This window comes from Lontra canadensis, unplaced genomic scaffold, assembly GCF_010015895.1.
Source record: "Lontra canadensis isolate GAN:19392208 unplaced genomic scaffold, GSC_riverotter_1.0 scaffold103, whole genome shotgun sequence".
Classification (NCBI taxonomy): Eukaryota; Metazoa; Chordata; class Mammalia; order Carnivora; family Mustelidae; genus Lontra; species Lontra canadensis.
The window spans coordinates 2652224-2675569 of NW_022631097.1; the positions used below are offsets into that span (position 1 = coordinate 2652224).

Below are 23346 nucleotides of genomic sequence, written 5' to 3' on the forward strand. Positions count from 1 at the left end.
ACCAGGCTATCACAGCACCTGAAATGTCTACCACTGGAACTGGTTTTTCAGGATTAAAGCACAGTTTTAAAAAAGGATCTATGTGAGCGTATGAATTTTGTTTTGGAGCAATGGAATTATTAGTTGATGGTATTAGCTCTGATTACTCTTGGAAGTTGGTTATTCCACTCTAGCAGAGAGAAGGGCCCTGAGAGAGTTAGACACAGTCACCTTTGTGTTGCAAAGAGGAAAAGACAGCAACACTGGTTACTTTTTAAGAGAGCAGGGCCATTTATATGTCACAAAGTCAGGGGTGGGAGGAAAAGTTTGGTTCTAGAGAAATCTGGGCTGGCATGAGTATGGTTGGAGCTAGGAGCTGGGGACCCAAGAAGTAAGGGGGATGCCAGAGGCAGGCTTTATCTCCCTTATGATTTTATTTTATGTAGGGTTTCTCTGTGGGTATTGGGTGGTGATGGGGCTGTAGGGCCCCCAAGCATTGGCTGGAGGGGGGTGTTGAGAAGTTAAAGAGTTTGGTATTATTTATCTTTGAGGTTGCATTTTGTCTACCCTATGCATGTGTCAGCTTTCCCATTGGGTTTGAGTTTGTTTTCTTGCAAGACTTGGTTTTTCCTCTCAAGTAAATTCTCCAAGGGAGAACTTATGATGTATGGTTTGTGGGTCAGGCAAGCATTCATTAATGAGCCATGTTTCTGGTGGCCAACATGGCAAAGAGGACAGTGGCAGGCTCCAAAGTTTAAGGACAAAGTAGGCAAGACCCCTTCCAGACAGGATCATTCTAATGGTCTCCCAGGGAGAAGAGAGAAGGGCACCTTGTGCCAAAGGGATGTCTTCTTCCTTGTCCTCATTTCTTCCTTGAAATAGCAATCTCATTCCCTTGGCTGCTTCTGGAAGCATTAATTCAGTCTGCATTTCTGATCAGCTGTCCCCACCCTCTCTGCAGTGGGCAACTGATGCAGCACATTTTATTTAGTTTCTTTCCCTATTTTCCTCCACAACAGTTTCTTTTTCCGTTTCCTGTTCAATATGTCCTTCCAGAGTTCTTGTGGATAGCTCTGCTTTTCCCATTTTGAGGTTCCAACACTGAATCACTAGAATCTTAGCCCCAAAGAGACCTTAGAAATGTCTTAGTCCAGTTCCCTCATTTTACAGAAAGGAAATTGAGGCCCAGGATTATTAATCAACCTGCCCTCCCACCCCATTCCCAGAGTGTGTGTCTGTGTTTGTGGAAGTTCAGCATTCCTTTACATAAGGAAATTCTACAAATCTTTTAGTTCTTCAGAAATAATCTTTGGGCTTCTACTGTCATTGTATTGGTTCATTTTTTGATTTCTTTTAATTTTATTTCTACAAACCAAGTTCTTAATTTAACCCATTTTGTCTATCATAGAAAACCTCTGGCACATTTTTCTTTTCCCACTCCCTAAGGTATATATTGTGATGGTTATCTTGGAAACAAAGTAGTTGGATTCAATTGCCTTTGTCTTTTTGGATCCCTTATTTCCTTAATTTCTCCTCCCAGCTGTTCAGCTTTAGGGGTTTCTGTTATTGTGTGTCAGTCAGATTCTTCCAGGGCCTTCCCTCTGCTCTGGGCTCTTCCCTCTGGAGCTAAGACCGCTAGGAGCTATGCACCGGGAGTTTTCTTCAGCGTTTGCAGGTCTTTGATGTATTTTTTAAGTGGTCACTGAATGGCCTGCTACTCTTACCAGATCATACTGTAGGGTAAGAAATGTTACATGTGATTTCTTTTTACAATGTTGTTCTGAGATCCTAAAAGAAGTTTCATGAATTTTTCCTGTCAGGGTCTCAGTGGAAGCATTAAATGTGCCACATTTAATTGTCCACATAGGGACACAAGCAACGATGTTTCTTAAAGCGAATACTGGACTTCTCGAATTTGAATCCTCGTGCACCAGGAGCATGGTTTTCTTTCCCCTGTGGGACTACATCTCTGGAAATGAATTACAAATTGATGAGCTAATATAATTTGCTAAACAAATATCCATATCTAGAGGCAGATTCTAAGGAAGGCACCTGAATTGAATAGCCTGTCTGTGGCAGGTTCAGCTTTGCTGGTACCACAGGATGGGGAATGCATAGCATAGAAAGTGTCCGTGTGCCCCCGGATTCAGATGGGCCTCAACCTTTGAACCCCCAACTGCCCAAGTAAGCTGCTTCTGGAGAGAAGGTCATTTGTGTTTGTTTTGTTTAGTGTTTGGTGAGGGAAGGAGTGGAGAGAAATGTCAGAATTTTTAATATTCTCTACATTTTGATGAGACCGAAAGAAAAATTGCCTGCCTCCTTGCTTCATTTTGCTTACATTGGCCAGACACAACTGTTTCAGTTGTTTCCACAATTCCAGGATCATGGATATGAAAGCAGGCCCATCTGGAATAGTGGGAATTTGAAAGAGGTTTTGAAAGAGGGGGGCTTACGGTGAGCCGTATCAAGGGCACAAGGGGGTTGGCTCTGAACTGGAGTCTAATAAAATAAGAAATAGTGCCCTCTTGCCTATTCTCCTCTGTGTTTGTTGCTTTCTGTCTATTTGGGGACTTCTCCCAGGAGAGAAGAGTTAAAAGACCTGGCTTCTTATTAATGGTCCTTTAGTCATTATATTTAATCACCCCGATCCTTGCAACAACTCCCATTAAGTCTTTACTGCCAGATTATTAATGAGGAAGAGTACATCTGTACGAGTAATTGTGGTTGAAGGAGGTTTAATACCATGACTGTAATAAATGGGAGATATGAGAATGAGGGATTACATCAAATCATTAACTTGCAGAATGTTTGGAAACTCTACTATCAAGTTGGTTTCTGTAGAGTCGCTGACCTCGAATTTATGGGTTAGGCTAGTTTGTGCAACTAGTTTAAGTGACCCATTGAGTTGAATAAATGCAACCATTTTGGGTGGTGGTTAAAGCTACACCATATATATTTATAAATAGGTTTATAAATATGTAAACATAAATCTATTTTTATATGCATATAAATATGGAAATCATGTTTTAAAATGATAGCATGACATAAGCTTATATGTTTTCCATGAGAACTGTTGAGCCTCACATTTTGAAAAATTCTGATTTCAGTTTTTAAGTGGGTATAGATATGAATTGGGCATAATAAGTCCTATGTGGATTACATATTTTCCAATTGTCTAATATTTTAAAGTGGTATCTATATGAGTTTACGTCTTATAACATTCCTAAGCATTCTCAAGGGTGTGCTGTAATTTTCACATTATTATCTCATTCTTTGGTTTTAATAGGAATCGTAAAAGTTTTGAAGTTTTAATTTCAGTTTTTCCCACTGCTTAGAATTTGATGATATAAAATGAAAAGAGGTTTCCATAGTTGCTAACATTCACCAGATTTTGTTCCAAAGCATGGACTTTAGTGGACTTCTGAATTAAATCCACATTCTCCACCCAAGCCTAGTGATATAATCCAACAGTTCAAAGATAGGTATGCCATAAACAGCTATAGTTAAATAATCTAAAAAAAAATTAAAACATGGAAATACAATAAAACAAGAATTGATCACTTTATAGTGGAATACTCTATAAACTGTCTGCATTGGAAACATGTGGTGAGTTTTAAAACATCTGAGTTCTATAATTCTAAAGTGTAGAGTTGATTGGAAGGCAGGAGTTTTTTTTCCTCCTCTGCATATAAAGAAGAATACAGGCTAATATGTTTTTGCTGTCCCAATTTACACTCGTTTGCTTATTTTTAATTTAGAAAAATCACTGCGAGGTACAAATATAAAGTATAGTCACCTCGACTAAGTATTTTGTCACTGAGTTCTAAAGTGCAATCATAAAGAGAGCAATTCTGTAAATCTTGCTATTTTATCTGTCTGTCTAAAAACAGAAGTCACACATGAATGTAATCCCCAATAAGAGGAAGAAATTATTTAAAAGCATATACATGGCATAAAAAAGGAACAGGGTCTTTAATTCTTAATGATCATTTTAATTTTTGAAGTACATCAGTTTATCTGAGTGGCATTATACTAATTGTGTTATAATTACAGGAGCTGAAATGTACCAACGCTTTTTCAATGTAATGTCTGCACAATTTCATTTAACTTGTTAACTGAAGTCAGACAACCCTTCTGTGTAGGAGGCAATTGAACTCTTAACCATCACAAAAAGTGCTGGCTATAGATAATACTGTTTTAAATGGAATAATTCACTTCATTTTTCTGGGTTGCCTAGAAAGTTCTATTATGTGTATATAAAAAAATGCTGTAAGAGCCTGCTAGGGAAAATAGAGCAGTGTTTTCTGAGCAGTGAGAAGGCTAGTTCAGTTTCTTCACTTATAACTTTTCTTTAAAAAGTTTTTTTTTTTTAAAATAAACTAAAAAAAACCCCAACCTCTCAGAACGTATACAATGAGAATCTTTTCATAAATTCTGAAACCAAATGTGTTCCCTTGCTAGATTGTGATGTCCCTACCACTGTAGAATTTTGTTTATAATTTCTACGTAGTCCTCCTGCAAAGCGAATATTGTTTTCTAAAAATTACATTTACATGTTAAGGTAAAGAAGTAAGGAAGCATATATGAGTCTTAGAGTAACAGCTACTCCATGTAATTCACTAGCGTAGTCTGTGAGCCCTTGCCTTTCCCTTGCTCGGCCCTCTGTAGTGCCTGGCCCTTTGGAAATAGCACCAGGAGCCGGGCTGGAGGAGTCACAGTGCTTAGAGAAAAGCAAAAAATCCCAGAAGGAACTGGTCTCCAGAATGCAGGGCCTCCAGTAGGGCTCCTAGAAACTTCTTGCTCAAGTGGCTTTATTCCCATAATAAAGAGATCCTGTGGTACAGACCAGGGGCAAGGCATTTCACATCTGGGTCCTGCTGTCCCATGTATTTAACAGGAGAAGTTGTATTAGCTCTTTTCCAAAGTTCCTCCCTGTTGTGAGAGGTTATGATGTTAACATAATGTCAACAACCACCATTGTTTATGGAGGGCTTCATCTGTGCCAAGCATGTTCATTGACTGCATATTTGTAATAGCCCTCTCTCAAGATACTAACCTGCTTTAAAGTTGAAGTTACTGAGGCTTGTACAGGTTAAGTACGTAGTCGTAAATGTCCCACAGCTAGTGAAGGGCAAAGCTGGAATCTGCGTGGGCCTTCGACGCCATGGCTGGGCTCTTCACTTACGTGCAAACTACCTGTTTTCTGCTGAGGTGACATGTCTGTGTTTCTAATCCAACAAAGTCCATTTTACTATAGGTGTGATAGTTCTATAAAGCAAACAGGACTAGTACATAACTCATGGTTCCAAAAGGAGACAGAAGTGTTCTATCTTTTAAGTGAAATGTCTGTCAGGTGATACAATTTCCTGCTGAGAAAAAGAAAGCTTCATTTGAGTTAGTTTTTCATGTTTTTTGAGGAACTAAAGGTTCAGCATGCAGTTCCGTATGCTGGTCCATTTTATTAGGTAAAAAAACAAAAACAAAAACACAATTTGTTTGGAAAATTTACTTAATCACAGCAAACCCAAACCAGACATTTTTAGCCAGGAATAATCTTGTCTGTGAGGAGAATATTTATTACACAGATGGAAGTAACGACTAAAATAGCTGGTAATGTCTTTAACACACTATTTTTATTTCGTCAGTCTTAATGGAGATGAAAGAGAAATCACATGCAGCCTCGTCCTCCAGCGCAAGGGAGGGTAGAGGTTGTGTTTTCTCAGAAGAATGAGCCTCTAGGTTTCCATGTGGAGTGAGGTGAGGGGCTGTCTGGCCACTGCTCACCCCCTCCTTCTGAGGGTGGAGCTTCTCCTGGCACCCCAATGGGTAATCCAGCTGAGGAGGATGCCCCGCATGATTTCTCACTCCCCACAATTCATTTTGTCCCTGCAAACCCAACATCGGCATTCCAAAATTTCCCCATCGTTTCTGTCCTTGACAGACGCGTTGCTTTTCCTTTTGGCTTTGCCCTGTTTGATTTAAGAAAAACTTGTCCAGTGAGGTAATATTGTGTCACAAACCCTTTCGGGGCTTGGAAGAGGAGGTGCCGGCAAGCGCTGTGTGCTTTGGAGTGGGTGTTTTAGTTCATGAAAGAAGTAGGGGAGCCGGCCTCACATTGGACTGTTGATTTTGTCAAATTCTCTCCTTTCCTCCCTTTGCTCTCTTGATTTACTCCATCGCAAGGACATGATGGATTCTGCCCAGCTGCCCTCTATGAACTCAGTGTACTAAATTGTGTCTCAGGTGTGTGCAGTGAAAAAGGACATCTGTATTTTGGTGATGTCTAGTTTGCTGTCTTCTGGGTCTGAATGTCAGAAAGGGAAAAACGTCAAATGCCCTTATCCGTTCTGCTGTTTTAAGTCTGTGCATGGACATGTGTTGTTTTTGGTTTGTTTTCTTATTTATGTAAGGAGCCAGAGGGGCAAGAGCAAGGGGAATATTTTTAAAGGTCATTATATGTTCATTTTTTAAAAGTACCATCAAGGAAGGTATTGATTTGAAAAGTTACGGTCCAGTGGTAAGTAGAGCAGAGGCCATTCAATCCCGTTGCCTTGTTTCTTCTTCAGAGGATAGATAGCATTTGTGACTTGGGTGTGCTCTTGTTTTGGGGATATAAGCTGTCTGTTGATTCTGGTCACGACTACTGTCCATGAGACACATGACTGCAGGAGCCCTAGGTCGTGGGGTTAAATGGGACCTAGAGTTTTATAAAGCTCAGGTGGAGGGAGAGGTGTAATACATTTGTAAAAATGTGGAAACTTCTAACTTTGAGTGTAGGAATAAGTACAGCTTTTCTGTTGGTAGCTGTGTGCCCAAGAATGTGGCTTTTTAAGTTGGGGGGCTCTTTCTGTCTAAATTAAAGGAAGTAGGAGGGCAACAACAATTGTTTTTACTTCTTTGTATTCAGGAAGACTCAGTCACATAGAAAACATTCTATCTTGAAATGTGGACCGTGGATTAACTGCATCAGAATTCCCCCAAGGGCCTGTTAAAAATGCATATTTCCAGACTTTCTGGATCAGAATTTTAAAGGGTTGGAGATTGCAAATTTGCATTTTAAAGAAGCATCCCAGGTGATTCTTCCTTAACCCTGAAGTTTGAAAAGCACTCTTATGGAGTGGTAAGTAAACTCTCCTGCTTCAGAGGGCAGAAGATAACCAACCTCAGTGCTAATGCTGAGCATGCTGGTCTACACTGCAAGTACTTTATAAAGCATACATTAAAGATGAGGCAGTTGTCTGAACTTTTGGCTTCGGCTAAGGCTCTCCCTGGCAGGATGCTCGCCATCCTAATTGCTGCTGTAAAAATGAGAACAACTCATAGCATTGGTCGTCCCTTGTTTGGCTCGTTCAAATAATGGGCATATGAAAAAAAAAATCTAACTAGAAAATGTTTGGAATCTTTTGCACTTCAGTCAGCATGAAAAGCAATTAGCATGTAGTTAAATTTATACAGTCAGGCACTTTTGCAAGTACACCACAATGGTTAAAATGGATTAAAATCAGTGTTTTCTCACCAGAGTTCTATTATGTCATGATTAAATATTGCTTTAAATACAGAAAGCAGGTATTTTGCCAAAATACTTACTTGTTTGTTTGTCTGTTTTAACAGGAAAAACTAACCCAAGAGTGTGTATTCAGAGAACAGTTTGAAGAAAACTGGTATAACACGTACTCTTCAAATCTATATAAACACGTGGACACTGGAAGGCGATACTATGTTGCATTAAATAAAGACGGGACCCCAAGAGAAGGAACGAGGACTAAACGGCACCAGAAATTCACACATTTTTTACCTAGACCAGTGGACCCTGACAAAGTACCCGAACTATATAAGGATATTCTAAGCCAAAGTTGACAAAGACAATTTCTTCACTTGAGCCCTTAAAAAAGTAACCACTATAAAGGTTTCACGCGGTGGGTTCTTAATTGATTAGCTGTGTCATCACACCAGCTCCACTGTTGCCAAACTTTGCCGCATGCATAATGTACGATGGAGGCTTGGATGAGAACATGCTGATTTTGTTCTGCACTTAAACAGGCTTGTCCTCCTGGAGGACCGCCGCTGCCCACTTGCTTGATTTATTGTGAGAGGACGAAAGGGAGACTGAGCGGGGGTGTGAGTGTGTGCGTGGATGAGTAGCAGGGGAGTTGGAAGAGAGAAGCAGAAGCAGAGGGGACCGCGGCCTGATGCATGCTGGGATTTAGACGCGCTTTTACATTTTTGATCAGTTGTACTTCATTTTGTATCAGCACAGCTGCCATACTTCGACTCATCAGGATTTTGGCTGGTGGCCTGCGCAAGGGTACGCTGCATTTTCAAAGGCATGGAGGGTGCAGTCTTACTTAAAGGACTTTTTCAGTTCATGCTCACGGGTGCCATCCCGGTGAATTTAAAGCAAAGACCTCTTAGTTTAAAAAAAAAAAAAAAATAAAAAAAAAAAAAGGAAAAAAAAAAGGAAAAAAAAGTTAAATTTATTTATAGAAATTCCAAAGGCAACATTTTATTTATTTTATATATTTATTTATTATATAGAGTTTATTTTTAATGAAATATGTACAGGCCAGATAGGCATTTTGGAAGCTTTAGGCTCTGTAAGCATTAAATGGCAAAGTCCGCTACGAACCTGTGGTAAATTCATGCAAGTAAATATAACGGTGCATGGATATGAGAAATTCTAATGACCCTAATGTACTAAAGGCGACAATCTCTTTTGTGCCCGTATTATTGTAAACTTACGCACATCATTCATGACACTGAGTATTCACTCTTCAGACTGCTTGTTTCATAGCTTATCCCAGAGGATTAAAGAAAAACTGGGTCTCAAACTTTTATTCTGTGTCTGTAATATTTCCTCTCTCATAAGTGACTTATTCCATCATTGTAACTTCACGGTTGGAAAATACAAGGGTTGGCATATATCCTACGTGTTTAAACCTACTGCAGAATATACCAAAGCTGAACAATTAACTATGCTTTTATTTTAGTTGGCCTCCAGGACAACAGGACTCACATCAAACATTATACTGATTTAGAATCCTCAAAAAGAAAAAAAAAAAAAAAGAAGAGCTTCTGTAGCACAGATTTAAAAAAAAAATTTTTTTTTTTTAAGGGACAAGAGTCAGATTAAACAGGATCATTCTTGGAGACTTTTAATTTGTATACTTGGCTATCAAATATGACATTATACAAGCATCATAGGGGTCATTGTAACATCTTTTATAGAAAATTGCTTTTGGTGTGAACCATCATAATACATGGGAATAAATAGCACCCTTCACGTAAAACTTGCAAAACGAGACTAATACATCTTCATCAGTAATGACAATGAGGGGGGAAAATATTATACCTGTTGACTGTGTTTTGTTTTTAAAAATGGTCCTCACAGCACTCAATTTTTTTTAGAGGGGAGGTTACTATATAGAATATCTTTTACAAGGCTTTTATAACATTTTATGCTGAAAAGCATACGAATACATATTTCTTTAGTAGCAATAATTTTGGAACTTGCCCTTGAGCAAGGAAGACTATTTCTTACTATATACTAAGGAGAAAAGAGCCAAATTCTTAAAGCAATATTTAAGAAAAAGGAATTTATAACAAATTCTCATACCACATATAACACTTTCTAGCCAGTTATGTTGGGAAATTGAAAGTGACAGTTAAAAAATGTGTTAGGATTTATGTAACTAATTTTAAAATTTAATATTCCAACTTTGTTTTGCTCTGATGCACATTCTTTATGAAAAATAAAAATATGTCACTGTTGAGTTAAAGCTGTTTTGAAGTAGAAGCGCATGACTTATTGCCATGAGCACATGTGGCCCTTCTATAGTCAAAGTTTGAATATGTAGCAAAGCCCTCCTGCTGATGTGCATTAAGGAAAAACTAAGTCTAACGTTTGGAATTAAGAAATATTTGGGGGGAGGGGACAGAAGCAATGTAAAATAGTTGATTTATGATAAACTCAGAATGTCCTCTTCATTTATTTTCTTGTTTTTTTTCTCTTTCAAAACAGAAATTGCATTTAATTCCAAGATGTAGTATTTTTTATTTATTACTTAACCCTTTGCTGCTGCTGAAATATGCACATAATCAGGCTTTAGTTTTTCCAAAAAGCATTTGCTATTTTTGGCTGAAAACATTAAATATCTGACCACAGGGAAGAAGCAAGTTTCTAGGATGTCATAGGTACAATACTTAGCACTGAAGTAATTGGTTTTAGGAGGTAGCCAAAAGTAATCTTAAAGTAGCATGAGATGCTAGATAATCGGCCTAGACGAAAGCAACTGGTTTGCGAAAAAGATTAAAATCTCCATGCATTCCTAGAAAATGCTACTTTAACGTCTACTTTTGGACTTATTTGTTTGGGTACCCTTTTCTTTTTCTTTTCTTTTTAAATTTTTTTTAAAGAAAAACAAAATGTTATATGCTTTTGGCAATGGATACAATAAACTGTAATGGTCTGTAAATAAATAAATATTGACTTATGCAATTTATGTAAATAAGTGTTCTGGGAGAGTAGTTGGCTCAGGGTTTTGGCTGGGGATTGTCCTGTTGGGCATTAGAGCGAGTGGGTTTGCATCCAGTTCTTGTCATCAGAGACCCAAAGCCCATTGGATGGCAGCTCCGAGCCACTGTGGAATGGGTGGTTCCAGTTTTCACAAACAGATGCTCAGATAGCCAAACCACTATCTTATTGGTGCCAGCACTTGCACCTTGGTCAGAGACTTAGCGGGCACGGACTGAACCACCCTCCCATCTGTCATGTGAATGTCCCCAGGCAGTGTGAAGGACATACTAGGTCAGTGTTGGGGAACCTGTCCTGCCAGGTCCTGTGTTGTAGATAAATGAATGGCTTTAGTTTATGGTGTTTTCCTTCTATTTCATCTCATTAACACTACAACATTGTGTTATTTACTTGATAATCTGTAATTGTATGTAAATACATACAGGATTATGTGATTTGTGTAAATACATAATTACAGACTTTTGAAAACTGGTATTTTTTACTTGATGTCCATTTTGGAGCTGCTTCACATTATGTGCCTACATGAACCAATGGAATTTTAAAAACATGCTCTCCTTGCTCTTACAGCTGTTGCGTGTGTGTTGAGGGGATGGGGGGGTGTGGGGGCTGGAGAGGGAGGAACAAACATATCCAGATGTCTTTTCTTTTCTGTAAGCATTAGATGAAGAAACGAGTAATCTGGGATAAAGATTTATGAACTCGCAGCAAGCAAAACTCTGTATGCACACATTTTTGGGGATGGGTGAAAGGACAAAGGCATATTGTTTGAGGTCAAATTCTGTTTGCTGCATCATTTGACCTTCACATGTGCTGAATTTAGATCTACTGTCTGTGGTCACTTGCACGAAAGAGCAATGAAGTCGCGGGGGTGGGGAAATAGGCCAGATGGATTCCAAAGATGTGTGACCACCCGGCCCCCTCAGGTGTGTGCATGTATACGTGTGCTGTATATGTAACATAATGCCCTGGGGGTTCCTCCATAGACGTTTCACATTTTAGAATTGATATTTTATTGGTAAAAGTGGAATGGGGAGGGATTATGAGAATAAACAGCACCTACAGTGTGCTTTGGTGACTGCTTTTTCTTAGGTCTGTAGGGAACTGGATCCCAAGTTTTAGTAAGATAAAATGGATATGCATCCATTGTCTAAGTTTAAGGTGTACTGCGTAAGGATTTTACTTACATCACCACAATAACTTTAGTTAACATCCATCATCTACAAGAATTTTTTTTGATGTAACATTTTCTTCACCAGACAGACACATGTGGAAATAAGAAATAACCTCTTGTTTCATTTTCATTGGAAGGAAAGTGAAAATGAGTATTCTTCATGTGTATGCTCCCTCTTGCTTCTATGTTGACTTAGTCATCAGGCTGAGAGACACTTGGCTCTAAGGTTGGATGATTATTGTGACGGCTACCAGGGAGGCAAATGAAACACCAGAGTGAGGTCTCTTTGTTATTTTGGTTATGGTCAAAGAAGATTCTTTGAGTTGTTATTACCCACCAATTACATTCCATCTGACATCTTGGAAACCATTTTTAAAACTTAGTTGAAAAAAGTTGTAGGCATACCAAATATCTCAATAACCTTTGGCAAACTGCACTTGGAACAAGCTCTTTTTTTATTTTTTTCTGTGCCTTCTGAAGATATATTCATTCTTGGTTATGATTCTCATTGTTATTAGTGGACTTAGCCAGGAACACCTGGTACTGGGAACTAAAGAGTTAAAAAGCTTAATGAGGACCTTCAAAGCTGAACACTTAGTCCTGCCATCCTTATGCAGGGGAAGGACAAGCAATGTTGACGGTGTTCATGGGCCAGCTTGGAGACACTTATTTTCAAAAACATTCATGCAGGCTTTTTCCTAACCATTTTGTGGGCTATTGCGAAACATTCTGTAAGCTCCACCTGTCTGTTGCCTCTGGCTTCTAGTGTATGCATATGGACAGGGTAAATGACAGCTTTGTGAAATTTTTGTTTCTGACTAATGAAAAGAGGGCTTTACCTAGTCTGTGCCAATATTAGAATTATAACTCTTCTTTCAGAAGGAATCCATACTCTAAACATCTTTTTATGGTTGACCACAGTCTCTTTCCCTCCCTCTCTATTTTTCTTTTCCTTCCTTACCTCCCCATCCCCTTCCTTCGTTTTATTGTCTGGAGCTGGCATCAGCAATAAATAGACCCAATTCCTGATGGCACCCACAGAATTTCAACAAACGCCTCCTTGTATATTGGATGAAGACGTGGTAAGGAAGGTACCGGGGCTTTGGGGGCATAATGTGCTCAGTACAGACTTACGGCTGGTGATGTCTAAGGTGAAATGCGAGAGATGATAGGAGGTACAGAGAAGACAGTTGTAGTCACTGGCATTCTAATTGGGTCGAAAAAGTGCTTTGTCCTTGGAGAATTTGGACTCATCGCATCTTTTACTGGTGTCTCCTGGATACCTGTGACTTACTCAGCCTGATGATATTAAAAAGTGCTGGCTGATTGGCTGATTGGTCTTGGAGGGTCTCCAACCCCTTGTGAAGGGGCATTGGTTCATGGAGATGACCAGAATCAGTTTTTGATTGGATCAGCTCTGTGGCCCCGGTACTTTCTGAGGCCATGCTCTGAATGCTCTTTTGGTGGTTACTGTCAGTTTCTATCCAGAGGAAGGTGGCTCTTCGTTTTTGTTAATGTTACTCACTTAGGTTTTCCTCCTCACATTTGCCTTACATCCCAGGCAAAATCCATAACATAATAGCAATGAAAATATAGGATAATAGGATATGTAGAATAGTATATAGGATATATAGGATAATAAAAGAGGTACCGTATAACATATTTTTTTAAAAAAAGATTTATTTGAGAGAGAGAGAACAGGGTGGGGAGGGGCTGAGGGAAAGAGAGAGAGAAAATCTCAAGTAGACTCCCTGCTGAGTGTGGGGTCCCACCCAGGACTTGATTCCGGATCCTGATATCAGGACCTGAGCCAAAACTAAGAGTCCACCGCTTAACTGACTGTGCCACCCCAGTGTTCCTATAACATAATTTTTAAAATATGCACTTCATTCTTTCAATAAATATGTATTGAACAACTGCTCTATAACATGGAACAGTGTTGAGGATATGATAGGGGGGAAAACAGACATTCTAATCCTAAATACCAGGCTAGATTCTATGTCAATGATTATACAAACATACAGTATTTGTTTAAGATACTGTAGGACTGGAATGTCCACATTATAAGGCAATTAGGACAACACTGCCAATTTTCCATGAACTTCATTTTCTTCAGCTATGTCAGTTTACACTAATATATTAAAACTCAGAGGCAATCCCATTCAAATCCTATTGTTTAAAGCATTTTAAGAGTATTCTCAGATTTGATGATACAGATTCTCTCAGGAGATAAGCTCCTTCTTGACAGTAAATGGATTTCATTTCAAAGAAAAGCCAAAACCAGAACACTGTTTCATTTTTTCCTTCTTTAGGAAAATCCAAAGGAACAGGCAATAGAATTCTAGAAGTTTATCAGTTGTAGATTTGTGAGGTCTTTTTTTTTTTTTTTTTTAAGATTTCATTTATTTAATTGACAGAGAGAAGCAGTGAGAGATGGAACACAAGCAGGGGGAGCGGGAGAAGGAGAAGCAGACTCCCCACTGAGCAGGGAGCCTGATGCGGGGCTCAATCCCAGGACCCTGAGATCATGACCTGAGCTGAAGGCAGAGGCTTTAACCACTGAGTCACCCAGGCACCCAGATTTGTGAGGTCTTTTAAGGGTACCAGAATTCAGTGACGCTAAAAGAACTTTCAGAGCTTTGTAAAATACTTTATTTCCCACAGAATTCACCTCACTGAAATATAAGTGGTCATATAACCATAGCTTTAATAGCAGAGAGATGAAATTATACATCTTTCATTGTTTGTCTTTATCAGAATTACAAATCTGTAGTTAATCGGCTTCTCATTTCCGTGTTGCTTGCTTCGATTTCCTTTTCTGTTATAGCGTGACTTCCCATGCTCTTGGCTCTCCTTCTCCCTATTCCAACACTTAAAGAGTACACATGTTTAGGTACATGGTACGGAATAAGTAGAACTGACAGAATGTGATGGATGGTCTTTGGAATTTTCCCAGGAGAGGTTTGTGATCCCAAATTTGGCTTAGCAAATGAGGGCTAATTGAATTAGAGGAGTACCCAAAGCAGGCCATTATTGGCAAGGAGAGAAATTCCACCCTTCAGGAGATAACATCATAACTATCCCTGGTTGGATAAGATCTAAGAGCAGGGCATTTATAACTGATGCTGCCATTCACCTGATATCTGAAGTGAGATAGATTCAAGTTATAAATGACTCTTGGGTAAATGGGTGAAAACTTAGAAATCAGGCTATTTCTTTTGATGATCTGCATCAGAAAAGCAACTTTAAATTTTGTGGTGACTCGAATGTGCCTGTATATATGGTTCCTGTTTCTTCCTCCTGGAATATTTTTAAGCAAGAAGGCTGAATGCTACTATGCTCATCTCAGAGCTTTCATTTGGTTCCAGATGCAAAATGCTAATTTTTTAAAAATATATCGATATCATGTGGGAGAGTTGCATTATTTTAACAATGCTTTGTGTTGAAGGAAGGGAATTAACCTGCCTGAAAATACAGTTTAGTCACATCTAGCTCATATCCATGAGCCATGGCCCTATTCTGTGTTCCATGTGGTCCTAAATGTGTTCTCAAATGCATCAGTACCTTGAAATGGCTGAACTGAATCTCAGATTAGTTGTGCTACATCCTAATTAGCTGGTTAGTATAGAAACTTGGGTCATATATATTTTTTTTTTTTGAAGTAGGAGAAGCTCAGATTGTAGGAAAACTAAAAATAAAATGGAAATAATGAAAGCATTACTGTGATTTGAATAACTAAAAGTTATTTTTTGTAGTCATGGCTCTTTTATTTATGTCTTTTATTTATTTTTTTATTGTCTCTTATTTATTTTATTTATTTAAGTCATGGTGCTTTTATTTATTTATTCTATTTATTTATTTTTTGTGTCATACCATCTTTGGTGCTTTTATTTTTAATAAACTTAAAAATTATTCAATGATTGAGTTTTATTCTTAGATAAACCCATGATTTTTCAGTATGTCTATATAATATCCAATGGATGATTTAGAGCCTGACCAAAATTTGAAGGAAGGGAACTTTTCATTGAAACTCATTAATTTATGCAGCAAGCAATTATTGATATATACTATATTCTAGGGATTATGAAAATAAAAACAGGCTTGTTAAAATTTGTTTTCATATACAATATGACTATTTGTCGACTCACTTGGCTTATGCCTACCCCTTATAAAATTGTGTTAAACTAATTGTCATAAGTTTTTCTTCTTATATAAAATATCACTTCTTCTTGGAGAAGAGGACTAGGATGTGGTTTGAAGCAGAATACCATCTCTTTAAAGCAGGTACTTTAAATAATGGACTTAAGACATTTGGAGATCTTCTTTTGGTTTTCATTCAACTGGGTGCTTAAAATTGTTCCCAGAGGAATTCCTTCTTGGTTTGACTTTGAATTAAAAAATGTCTCTGAAAAATAAAACAAGCATAAAGTTAATATGATGTCATTTAGCATAACTTGTTGGCATGTTTTATAATGATTAGTCTATATTTTTAGTTTAGAACAGCAGTTAAGTTTCCAAAATTCTTGTGTGACTGTTTTTATCTCAGAAACATGTGATGGCTTGTCATGAGGCTATCTTATTTGGGAACCACACCCAATGGTTCTGAGCACACTCAAGGAACTATATTAAGGAGCATGTGACAAATATATGACCAATTTATAAATACATTCGATTAGTTACTGTCCTCTAGAAAGGGCCTGTACACTGATCAGTACCTGAGTATAGGGAAATAACCTGAGGATTGAGAAAGGACCACCCTCAAGGATGACAGGTAAGAGTATTTGGAGCTTACAAAGAATAGTGACTCTTCCTACCAGCCAAACTAGAAAACCTCAAGATTCATAGAGCACTGTGTAGTGTTCACTGAAGGGTCTTGCCTCAGTTGTGAAGAATAATGAGCTGCAGACTAAATACTGTTGCAGTCCCACCTAAAGTATTTTATTTATTTTCACTTAATGTATTTTTTAAAAAGATTCCATTTATTTGAGAGAGAGAGGGAGAGAGAGAAAGACAGAGAGAGCATGAGTAGGGGGAGGAGCAGAAGGGAGGGAGTGGGGAGCCTAAGGCAAGGCTGGATCCCAGGACCTGGACATCAAGACCTGAGACAAAAGCACCCAGGGACCCCACATCTAACATACATAAAGACCAAAAAGGATCAAACTATTTTAAGCCTACTTTACCCCAGAACAAGGCTCAATAAAATTTATAGACTTAAAGGTATCTGGCATCCAGCAAGATAAAGTACACAGTGTTTGCCATCCAATTAAAATTACCAGACATCCAAATGAACAGGAAAATACAACCCATAATGAAAAGGAAAAAAAAACCAAACCCATTCAATTCAACCTGATGTGGAACTAACAAATATTTTAGAATAAAAGAAAAATAAATTGAAATAGCTATTATAACTATATTCTGTATTTTAAAAGAATTTTGGGACAGGGTTGGTGCAACACAGGATTAAAACGTGACTTCTAGAGATAAAAATTTCAATGTGTGATATGAAAAATACATCAGATGGGATTAATGGCAGGCTAGACATTGCAAAATAAAAGATGTGTGTACTCAAAATTAGAGCAATAGAAACTATCTAAAAGGAGGATGGAGAAGGGAATTAAAAAATATTGAATAGAGCATCAGTGAGCTGTGGGATAACTTAAAGCAGCTTAATATACATATAATTGGAGTCCTCAAAAGAAAGGGGGGAGAGGACAAAAATATACCTGAATATATTATGGCCAGAAAGTTTCTAAGTGTGATAAAAACTACAAGCACAAAGATCCAAGATGTTTTATGAACCTAAAGCAAAATAAATGTGAAAACAAAAACGAAAACACTGCACCAAGGCACATAATAACCAAATTGCAAACAACTAGTGGCAAGAGAAAAATCTTAAAGACAACCAATTTAAAAAAAAATCATATTACCTACAGAGGAACAAAGTTAAGGATCACAGATTTCTTTTCAGAGAAAATGTAAGCAATAAGACAGTGGAGTAACATCTTTAAAGTACTGAAAGAACAAATCTATTGAACAAGAATTATATACCCAGCAGCAATGTATTTCAAAAAACAAAGGTGAAGTTAAGATTTTTTCTGACATGCAAAAGCTGAAAGAATTTATCATCTGCTGATCCATACTATAAGAAATACTAAATTGTTAATATGGCTTGTTAATGTTAAACATTCTAAAATCTTAAAATCCTTCAGGCAGAAGAAAAAAGATATCACAGGGAAATATAGATCTATACCATGGCATGAAAAGCACTAGAAATAACTACATGGGCAAATATGTGAGATTTTTCATATTTAAATCTCTTTAAAAGATAATTGGCTGCTTAAACAAAAATAATAATGATGTACTATAGGGTTTATCACATATGTAAAAGTGAGATGCGTGACATAAACCTGGAAGGATATAAACTGAAATATATTATTGTAAGGTTCTTATATTATATATCCATGAAGGGGTATAATACCACAATAAGTTAAAGATACATGGTATAAAAGTCTAAATTAATCACTAAAATAATAAAAAAGAGTTATAACGAGATGATAGGTTTGAACCCATCCATACTAATAATCACATTAAACATAAATGGTGTAAACATCTCCAGAGATAGACTGGATTTTAAAAAAGCAAAATTCAGCTGTATACTACTTATAAGAAACGAACTTTAAAGACACAGATGGATTAAAAGTAAGAAGATGGAAAAATAAGAAGTAAAAGATGGAAAAATATACCATGCTGACATCCTACAGAAGAAAGCAGGAGAAGGTATCTTAATGTCAAACAAGCCTGATTTCACTGCAAAGAATGATAGCAAGGGTAAAGAAGTTCATCTCGTGAAGATAAACTAGTCTCTTCATCAAGGGAACGTAAAAATCCAAAATTTTCGTGTACCTAACAAGACTTCAACATACATGAAATGAAATGCAACAAAACTGCAAGGAGAAATAGCCAAATTCACAATCGTAATTTGAGATTTCCATAACTTTCTTAAATAATTGATAGAACAAGTAGACAGAAAATCATTCAGGATACAGAATATTTAAGCAAAACTACCAATCAGTTTGACCTAATTGACATTTATAGAACACTCCCCCCGACCCCCAAAGCAGAGTATATATCCTTTTGAAGTGCACAAGGATTATTTATGAAGATAATTTGAGCCATAAAAATAATTCCAATAAATTAAAAAAAAGATTTTATTTATTTAACAGAGAGAGAGACACACAGAGAGAGGGAACACAAGCAGGGGGAGTGGGAGAGGGAGAAGCAGCCTTCCCACAGAGCAGGGAGCCCACTGCAGGTCTCGAACCCAGAATGCTAGGATCATGACCTGAGCCAAAGGCAGACACTTACGACTGAGCCACCCAGGTGCCCCTAATCTCAATAAATTTAAGTCATACAAAGTATGTTCTCTAATCACAATAGATTTCAACTAGTTGAAAAATCTCTGGATGATCCCCAACTATTGAAAACTAAATAACATGCTACTAAATAACCCTATTTTGTTTGTTTGTTCTAGATTTTATTTATTTATTTGACAGAGAAAGAGAGAGAGAGTGAGAGTGAGCACAACAGGGGGAGCAGCAGGCAGACGGAGAGGGAGAAGCAGGCTTGCTGAGCAGAGAGACTGACGTGGGGCTCAATCCCAGGACCCTGGGATCATAACCTGAGCCTAAGGCAGACTCTTAACTGACTGAGCCACCCACTCACCCTAATAACTCTGTTTTGAAGAAGAAACTAGAAGTGAAACTGTAAAGTGGTTTGAAATGAATACAAATTAAAATACAACATATCAAAAAGAGAGGAATACTGCTAAATTAATACTTAGGGGGAAATTTATAGCATTAACTTCCTATATTAGAAAAGAAGAAAGTTCTCAAATCAATGATCTCAACTTCCATCCTTAAGAAACTAGAACAATAAGAGGAAATAAACCTAAAGTACATAGAGGAAAGGAAAGATGAAGATTGGAACAGAAACTGATGAAATAGAAAATATAAAAAACAATAGGAAAAAATCAATAAAACCTGAAGCTGTTTTTTTCACAAGATTAATAAAAATATGTCTGTAGCCAAATTGATGGTGGGGGGGGAAGAAAACACAAATTTATAGATATCGAAAGGAAGAGGTGACATTGCCACAGATTCTACAGATGTTAAAGTAAGATAAGGGAATATTAGAAATAATTGACGCTGATGTTTGATGTTGAATAAATTAAACAATTTAGATTTAATGGACAAATTCCTTGGAAAATGTAAACTACCAAATAACAAAGCTGACTCAAGAAGCAGCGGATAACATGAGTAACCCTACTTATATTAATATTTAATATAATATTTAAAATTAAATAATATAATAAATCAATATTAAATATAACTATGGTAATATATTAATATTCATTATTTGATTAATAATTAAATTTATGTTAGTAGTTAAAAAACTTCCCACAAATAAAACTGTGGGCTCAGAGGCATCACTGGTAAATTCTACCAAACTTAAGGAAAAAGAAATAACAATTTTAAGGTAAGCTCAGAAAATTGAAGTAAAGCAATTAGTTTAAAATTTGTTTTATTATTAATCCAGAAAAGTCATGACAAGAGGAGAAAATGACAGAAAATATCCCTTATGAACATAGACATACACGTTCTAAACATAATTTTAGCAAACTGAATTCAACAATATATAAAATGGGTCATAAATCATGTCCAAGTGAAACTTATCCCAAGAATATATAGTTGATTTACCAAGTAAAAATCAATTTAATTCATCTTATTACCAAACTAAAAAAGACAACATCATCATCTTAATAAACACCAGAAAAAGCATTTGGCAAAAATAAAATCATTCCTGATAAAATCCTTAGCAAATTAGGAATAGAAATAAAGTTCCTCAATTTGATAAAAGGTATACAAGGAAACTACATAAACATCATACTTATGAAAGATTGACTGCTTTACTTCAAAATTCAGGAAGAAGACAAAGATGTCCAGTCCAACCACTTCTAACCAACACTGTGTTAGAGATCCTAGCCAGAGTCATAAGGCAAGAAAAAGAAATGCAAGTTATCCAGATTGGAAAGTAAGAAGTAAAACTATCTTTTTTCAGTATGACATGATTATCTATGTAGAATTTTTTTTTTTAAGATTTTACTTATTTATTTGACAGGCAGAGATCACAAGCAGGCAGAGAGGCAGACGGGGCGGGGGGAAGCAGGCTCCCCTCTGAGCAGAGAGCCCTACGTGGGGCTCGACCCCCTGACTCTGGGACCACAACCCAAGTCAAAGGCAGAGGCCCCAACCCACTGAGCCACCCAGGCACCCCTATCTATGTAGAAATTTTGATGACATCCACAGAAAAGCTACTAGACTTAAAAAAATTAATTTAACCAGGGTGTAGAATGCAGAATCAATATACAAAAAAATCAATTGTATTTCTATAAATTCCTAATGGATAATCAGATATTGAAATAAAATAACATTTAACAGGATAAAAAAATTTAGGGGCAAATATGACAAAAGATAGTTAAGATCAATTCACTGCAAATTATAAAACAGGATCTAGATAAATGAAAGAAGGTCTAGATAAATGGAAAGATATACCATATTTATGAATTGTTAAGATGTAAATTTTTTGCATATTGATATCTTGATCTAAGGCAATCCCAATCAAAATATCTCAGGCTTTTTTTTTTAAATTAAAAAAAATTTTTAGAAATAAACAATTTGAATCTAAAATTTGTATGGAAATGCAGAGGATCTGGAATAGCCAAAACAACTCTGAAAAGGAACAAAGTTGGAGGACGGACACTATTTGAACTCAAGTCTTATAAAGCTACAGTAGTTAGGACTGGAATTGGCAAAAAGATAAATAGAGCTATAGAATAGAATACAGAGTCTATAAATAGACCATACATAAGTAGACACCTAATTTTAAGAAAAGTTATTATTTATTACTCTCTATTTTATCTCAGAAAACGAATACCCATAAAGAAAATGTATGTTAGCAACAAGATCACTGAAAAAGAGATTTGACATGCTATATTCATTATTTTTAACTATATTCTCTTTAAAAAATTAAGCCCTTTTAAGAGCAATTTTAGGTTTACAATGAAACTGAGGGGAAGTTTCAGAGATTTCCCATGTATTTCTTGTCTGCACATATGCATAGCCTTCCCCATTATAAACATCTCTCGTAAGAGTTGTACATTTGTTACAACTGATGAAACTTCATAATCAAAGTCCATATATTACACTTCATAATCAAAGTCCAAATATTACATTACAGTTCATTCTTGTTGTTGTACATTTAATGGGTTTGAACAAATGTATAATGGCATGTATTTATCATTATGTTACCACACAGAGCATTTTCACTGCCCCCTAATCCATCTGTGCTTTTCTAATTTATCCCTCCTCCTCTCAAACCCCTGGCAACCATTGATGTTTTTACTGTCTCCATACTTTTACTTTTTCCAGAATGTTGTAACTTGAATCATACAACCTATAGCGCTTTTGGATGAGCTGCTTTCACTAAACACTGTGCACTGAAGTTTCCATGTCTTTCTATGGCTTGATAGTCACTTCTTTTTAGCACTGAATGTTATTCCTTTGCTTAGATGTACCACAGTTTATCCATTTAGCTACTGAAGGACATCTCGACTGCTTCCAAGTTTTGGCAAAAACTGAAAAAATGAAAAAGCTGCTATAAATATCCAGGTGCACGTTTTTGGTTGGATGTAAGTTTTCAACTCTTTTGGGAAAATACCAAGGATTGCAATAGCTGGGCCATATGGTAAAAGTATGTTTAGTTTTGTAAGAAGCTGTCAAACTGTCTTCCAAAGTGTGTACTATTTTGCATTCCCACTAGTGATGAATGAGAGTTCCTGTTGCTCCACATCTTGTCAGCATGGACAGTTAATTTTTGACAAAGATGCAAGGGAAATTCAGTGGAGAAAGACAGCTTTTCAACAAATGGTGTGGAAAAATAGGATATCCATACGCAAAAAATTAAATTCACATCTTGCATACAGACATTAATTCAAAATGGATCATAGACCTAAAACATCAAACAAAAAAAATATAAAACTCCTAGAATTAAATAAGGGAAAAGATATTTGTGATATTAGGTAAAGATTTCTCAGATACAACACAGTAAGAGCACAATTTCTTTCAAAGATACTATTAAGAGAATGAAAAAAGTCAGTCTGGCAGAAGTATTTGCAAAGTATGTCTCGACTTGTATGTCCAGAGACTTATATCCAGAATATAACTATCAAAACTCAAGAAAATGGGCAAAATATTTGAGTAGACACTTCACCAAACAATTTATGAATGGCAAATAAATACATGAAGATACTTGACATATTTGCTTACTAGGGAAATGCAAAATAAAACAAGAATGAGATAGACACCATTACATACCTATTAAAATGGCTAAAATTAAAAAAAAAAATGACCATACTAAGTGTTGGTGAGGATTTGGAGGAACTGGAACTCTCATTCACAGCTGGTGTATATAAAATTTTACAATCTCTTTGGAAAACATTTTGTCATTTTCTTAAAACATTAAAAATATATTTACTGTATGAGGCAGCTATTCCATTCCAACATATGCATCCAATAGAAATAGAAGCATTTGTTCATAAAGATATGCA

The 23346-nt window shown here is 36.7% G+C and overlaps 1 protein-coding gene across 1 annotated transcript in view; it reads left to right on the forward strand.

Annotated features, from left to right (window-relative positions):
- Positions 1-8813, forward strand: part of FGF9 (fibroblast growth factor 9) — a 31969-nt gene extending 23156 nt beyond the window's left edge. Inside the window, exon 3 of the mRNA XM_032838224.1 lies at positions 7591-8813. Coding sequence (XP_032694115.1) covers positions 7591-7836 — 246 coding nt within the window. The 3' untranslated portion in view covers positions 7837-8813. The remainder of the gene's footprint in view (positions 1-7590) is intronic.
- The last annotated feature ends 14533 nt before the right edge of the window (positions 8814-23346 follow it).